Source organism: Dichomitus squalens, assembly GCF_000275845.1.
Source record: "Dichomitus squalens LYAD-421 SS1 unplaced genomic scaffold DICSQscaffold_6, whole genome shotgun sequence".
NCBI lineage: Eukaryota > Fungi > Basidiomycota > Agaricomycetes > Polyporales > Polyporaceae > Dichomitus > Dichomitus squalens.
The window spans coordinates 510292-516291 of NW_006766888.1; the positions used below are offsets into that span (position 1 = coordinate 510292).

At 55.8% G+C, this 6000-nt stretch overlaps 2 protein-coding genes across 2 annotated transcripts; one reads left to right on the top strand and one right to left on the bottom strand.

Annotated features, from left to right (window-relative positions):
* Positions 1-2947: 2947 nt before the first annotated feature.
* DICSQDRAFT_125489 (glycoside hydrolase family 12 protein) lies at positions 2948-3901 on the top strand (the record flags this gene model as incomplete). Its single annotated transcript, XM_007363357.1, has 4 exons — positions 2948-3283; positions 3352-3666; positions 3724-3818; positions 3874-3901. 4 exons carry the CDS (start codon positions 2948-2950, stop codon positions 3899-3901), a joined length of 774 nt encoding a protein of 257 aa, XP_007363419.1.
* A 351-nt stretch (positions 3902-4252) lies between these two features.
* DICSQDRAFT_145191 (fungal hydrophobin) lies at positions 4253-4682 on the bottom strand (the record flags this gene model as incomplete). Its single annotated transcript, XM_007363358.1, has 3 exons — positions 4253-4294; positions 4351-4512; positions 4575-4682. The coding sequence occupies 3 exons, from the start codon at positions 4680-4682 to the stop codon at positions 4253-4255; spliced, it is 312 nt and encodes a 103-aa protein (XP_007363420.1).
* Positions 4683-6000: the final 1318 nt, after the last annotated feature.

Below are 6000 nucleotides of genomic sequence, written 5' to 3' on the forward strand. Positions count from 1 at the left end.
TATCGGATTGGGCCAAACAAGGTCGATATCCGCTGCGCCTCCTGGCGAATCGCAAAGATATGGACCGATCTCCCATTCGTCATAAGACTGGTGCATGCGGAATACATCCACCCGGGCACGCGCGGACGTACTAAGGCTATCGACTATCATGAAGGCTTACGTCGTCCTCGAACTGTTGCCTGCAGCTCTGCTCAATCTGCAGATGCGACTTTGACGGGGCCCCATATACGCGGAGTGCCACAGAATGTGCCAGCAGTACTGACCACTGGGCTCTCGGCCCTCCATCTTTTGCAAAACGCTGTGAGACTCCGGTTGTCTCAGGACCTCACGAGTGTTCACTTTTGTATTATGATTCTCTTAGTCGTCTTGTCTCACTGCTCTGGCGGCTCGTCGGCTCTTCCGGGGTTATCAGCCATTGGCGAGTCGTTACACTACGCCGCCCGCGGCGAAGCCCCACACCGTTTTGCAATAGCGATGGTCGTCACGACGAGGCGTGCCTCGCTCCGGTGCGCTCGGAGTACTCGGAGGGGTAACCGAGCGAGCAGTCGGCCTCGTCCCCACTGTCAATTTCTTGTCAGCTGACGCCCTGCCAGCAGCTGCATGCACCCTACAATCGACGCTTGACCCCTCGTGTCGCCTTGCTTATCGATGCTCGCCGGTCAAGCGAGCCAGCTGAATCGCATTCCGAAGCATTCAGGCATACCAAGCCGCAGCAGAAGACCGCAACGTGCGGGCTTCGTGGGCTTGTACGTGCCCTGTTAGTGCAGCCCAGTGCACAGCGCTGCGGTGCGGCTGTCAAGACTTGCCGTTTTGGGTGGCGGCCATCGCCCGCGCAGTGGCAGCTCGTCGTCTGCGGATGTACAAAGTCCTTTCGTCGATCTGTTGCGAGTCCCCAGGCAGGTGCGTCAGACTGGGCCAGGCCCACAGTTGAAGCGGCCAAGTGTGGTCGACCCACGTGAGTTAGTATCGACGAGGCAGACATCAGAGTCGATCGCTATATTGCCTATACAACGCCAGAGCCCACAACAGTTGGCGCTCGCATAGTTTGCATATGAGTGGGGATAGGCAGCGCCCGCTAGCCGATGTTCTGCTTATATAACGATAGCGCTCAGAGATAGTCTTCCGCTCTCATCTACCCGACCTCGATGTTCGACTCCGATGAGGCGCTCTCGAGGATCTTGGTGGTATTATGGGACTTCCAACGGTTTGTTCCCCTCACAGGCAGGATAAACCGTAGTACAGATGTGTAAGAAGTATTATATGCATTGTGAATTGTTTCGCTTGGCCGAGATGAGCATGGCTCACTCCAGTGTAGGACATGAAGGCACAGCGACCACTACCGCTCTGGTCGGTGGCTGAGAGGCGCTTAATCCTCTCCCCCTTCCCAGTGGGCATGGCGCTTACATTCTTTTGCGCTCTGAGCGTGTTTTGAGCCTGGGATGCTCACTCAAAAGTTGTAGGGAATGACGTGTAGAACATATTCTCTCGTGTAGATTTTCAATTCTTACAATATCTCGAGAACTAGGCTCCAACTTGAAAATCGCCACGAGAGAACTTGTGCATTCAATGTCTAAGATACCCCTTCACCACTCTGCTCGGTCGTAATGGGAGGTTTCGGGGAGAGATCTTTCTTTTACACGTTGACCGCCCTTCAGCCACCAGCATTCCATTTGGCCGTCCTGCCGTCTGATCAAGCCGTAGATTATCATGCAATTCGAGCCCCGAGGCATAAGCGAAGGCCGGGCGCTCTGACGCGCGCCTCCTCGGTTAACCCGGGCGCTGCCTATCCCCAATATGAGCGAAGGCTATGCAGGAAGGTCTCAGGCTTCCTGCCTCAGCACGCTTCGTCAGCTTGGATTCGAGGCTCTCCGCAGCCGCAGCCTTTGCTGTCATAACGCACGACGTCCGTGAGACACTGACAGTGGATATCTGATTAGCCATTGCTTGTGTACCATGCGTAGATGTCCCCACTGTCATTGCCTTTCGAGAGGCAGTGGTTTGTGGCATTCTCACTTGCAAGTCAGATTCGTCTGTTCACGCCAAGATCCCCGCGCTCGTGGTCTCATTTTGAAACGACGCTACCTACGAGAGGCGAGTGCTGTCGCTCCTCCCTTGCTCTTGGCACCGAACATTGAGCCAGACCTCCAGTTTGCTCGCATCCCGGTGTCTCGGGAGGGGCGTAGTACAAGGGTTGCTTCCTTGGTACTGGCACATCTGCAAAGCAAGGCAGGTGGACACTTTTCATGCGATTGAACTACCAAACCGAGGATACAGCAGGATTTGCATAGGTTGACCACAACTTTGAGGCGTCGAATGGGGGCATTAGCGCCAGGCAGCCCAAGCCTGTCTCGCGCCGGTCGGGCCGTGGCCATCAGCTCAAATTCTGCGTTGCGCATAGTCGTGACCAGCATCCTCCGTCTCGCGACGCCTACACCACACGAGCTTCTCAGGATCTTCCGGTCGTAGCATATGCCTGTGGGGCAACATGTTCGCCCAGGATGCGGTCGTCATCGGTGCCATCCGCACCTGACGTCGCCTTCCTTCCTCTCTAGGGCCCGCCTGTGTTCTCCCATACCGAATGCGGCGATCCCGTTCGCAAGTGTGCGCGAGCGTGCCTTCTAAAAACGCCGAGAATAGCTCTTTAATGCGAAACGTGAGGTTGACGGCTCTGCGGGTGCGGTCACGTCTACCTGGTTTGCGTCAGACTTCTAGGACGAGCGAGATATACGCGTGAGTTTCTCCGCATGCTCCTTTCCCGGGGTAGTGCGTCGTTCACGTTCTCTTGATTCTTGCAGCACGACACTGCCTCTATGTTTACGACCTCCGGCTATATAACAACGCCGTCCGACTGTCCCTAGCCTCTTCATCCTCTTGGACACCTCTCAAAAGAGACCCTAACCGGACAATCCTTGCCAAACTATCCGCGTACCCTCGGCCAACGGCAGCGATGTTTTCCAAAGCACTCGCATTCCTTGTGCTTTCCGTACCCCTCCTCGCGACCGCGGCTCCGGCGGAGCTCGCGAAGCGCCAGGTCGACACGTCCTCGCACTGCGGCCAGTGGGACACCGTGACCGCGGGTCAGTACGAGCTCCTCCTCGACCAATGGGGCGCGTCCGGCGCGACGTCTGGCCAGCAATGCGCCAACCTTGTTAGCTTGAGCGGGAGCACGATCTCGTGGAAGACGACGTGGACGTGGACGGGCGGCTCGGGCGTGAAGAGCTTCACGAACATACAGCTCAACCAGGGCATCAACAAGCAGCTCAGCGCGATCTCGAGCATTCCCGTGCGTCATCTCTGCCCCCGTGTGCTTTTCGGGTGTTGTTGCTCACTAGCGTGCGCGGATCATGTCAGACGACTTGGACGTGGTCGCAGTCCGCCTCGGGCTCGGTCGTCGCGGACGTCGCGTACGACCTCTTCACGTCCAACTCTGCGGGCGGCTCGAACGTGAACGAGATCATGATCTGGCTCGCCAACTTCAACGCTGGCCCCATCTCGTCCCAGTACGGCTCGGACGGCAAGCCCGTCCCCGTCGCGTCCAATCTCTCGCTCGCGGGCCACACCTGGAACCTCTACTCGGGCTCGAACGGCGCTAATGCCGTCTTCTCGTTCCTGCCCACGTCGGGCACGATCACGAGCTTCAGCGGGGATATCAAGGCGTTCTTCGACGTGAGTCTTCCTCGGTTGATGTTTCAGGGCAGATGGGTGACTGAGCGTCCCATGTAGTACCTGGTGCAGCATGAGGGTGTGAGTTCGTCGCAGTATCTAGTCACCGCGCAGGCTGGTACGGAGCCCACTTCTGGGTCTGCTACTCTTACCACGTAAGTGCTCCTGGAGGTCACTCTGTGTACCGTCTGCTGATGGCGTCACGTGTAGGTCTGCTTACAGCTTGGCTATCAACTAAGAAGTTGCGAAGCCGAATCTCTGTATCTCCACGGTCTTATCACAAATTCCAGGTGTTCTACGACCGTACTGCCATCGAGCTTAACCGGACATAAGATAATCCTTACTAATTTCAACCGCACTCGTCCCGTTACACGGAGTCTCCCAGACATTCCCTTCGTTGCCATCGGACAGTACCCACTAACGCTCGATGGGACTATTTCGTATGGTTCCCAGCACATATGAACATTCGCTCCGCATGACACACGCAACGTCACATCAATTCAAAGCGAACGACGATGCATTGCACTCTACATTAACCATTGACTAAGACTAAGATATGACCCCTTGGACGGAACAGTAACGAAGAAGCTCAGAGCTCGATGGGAAGACAGCCAATGGAGATGGCACCACCCTGCGAAATCCACATGGTAAGCCAAACAGGTCGTCTACGGGAAGCAATGGACTTACGACGTTGTTGTTCTGGCAACAGACGGGCTGCTGAGAACAGGCGGAGTTGCCTCCGGCCCCGATCACCGAAATGGGAGAGCACTTGAAACCTATCTGGCCAGTGACGTCCTGGAGGTTTACACCGATCGCCTTCAGAAGAGTAGCACCAGCGGCACTCTTCGACTGCAGTTTGAGACAATGTTAGCTTCCTACACTCTCAATAAGGAATATCACAAGTTACTCACGTCCTCGTAGCTCTCGCAGCACTGTACACCGCCAGTGTTGCAGTTACCGGCGGCCGCAAGGAGAGGGAGAGCAAAGAGGGTGGCAACGACAGCGACGCGGGCAAACATGATGAATATGTTTCGAACGGTGAGGACGAAGACTGGTAAGGATAGTGTGTTCGGGAGTTGGACTGCAAGAGATGAGCGACTGGGAACTGACGTTTGGGTTCTCTACCTCGCCAGGTCCTTATACTCGAGAGCAATGGTCTGTGCGTCGGTACGCGAAGACTCGTTGCCTCCGGTTCTGAGACCAAACCATGTCACAACCGCGCCGCGTCAGAGACGAGTCTAGGACGCGCAAGTGCGCCCTCTATGTCGTACTCTTCACCGGGTGACACCACCACAAGTCCGCTAGGCGACCTCACGAGCGGGGACCCGCCCTCGCACACGCGCATCGGCCGTCGGCGGCGCACCATAGCGCCTATTAGCCTTTAGCGTTTCACCCTTTGCCGTACGTCGGGGACTGGGAGCGGGACGCCCAGCAATCGGCAATCGGAAAACATGGTAAGCGTCGCTTGTGAGGAAGTTGAGGAAGTTTATTACTCAATGAAACCGCAATTAAGTGTTCCGCCTGCGCACCGCAGCCATAGCCCAGATCGCCTATAGCCTCGTGACGGCATCCGTACCTTTCCCGTATAATCCCGTCGGACGATCTCTTGTCGGTGTGCTCTGAGCGGCCAACTGCATCGACCCTTCCGACCTGCGGCATCATGTCATTGGGGTCAATGGTTTTCATGTGTTCTGACACGCAGCACTTTCCCCCCAACATGCATGCTATTCCCGCGACGCGGGTCAGTGCATCGTGTTTCCGGCCCTTGTGTAACCCTCGCGGGTCTGGACTATGGAACAGTACTAGTGCGACCCCAGAAGCGACGCAATAAGCGCCTGACCCCAGAAGCGACTGACACGCCTGCAGGTCTCGCATTTCCCTGTCAATAAATGTACAAACGCTACAAATAAAACTATGTGCTTCTGTACTATCACTCCCAAAAAGAACGAAGGAAATCTGGAGGAATTTGCTCCCGATAAACGTCAATCTGGGTAGGGTTCCAGGGGTTTACTAACCTTGTTGTATTGCCACAAAGAGATCGGCCCTGCCGATCTTCTTGTAACTCCAGGAAGTGTTTTGAACATGTGCACTGAGTATAATTATTCAGTTTCCGAAGGATTACGGATTGCGGTACTTGAGGAATGGGAAGGGGGTCTCTCGAGCGTGACATTCAGCCACTGACCGAGATAAGGCTGACTTTGATTATGAGCGCCTCGACTAGTGTTCCCTCCGCCAACGTCGTTATCAGACGACTGATAATGGCGGTGTTTAAATCGGCAGTCTTCGGCACCGTGACCATTGGTGACAATCTGTGGGCGCCTTTCCGTCGTTTCTGGG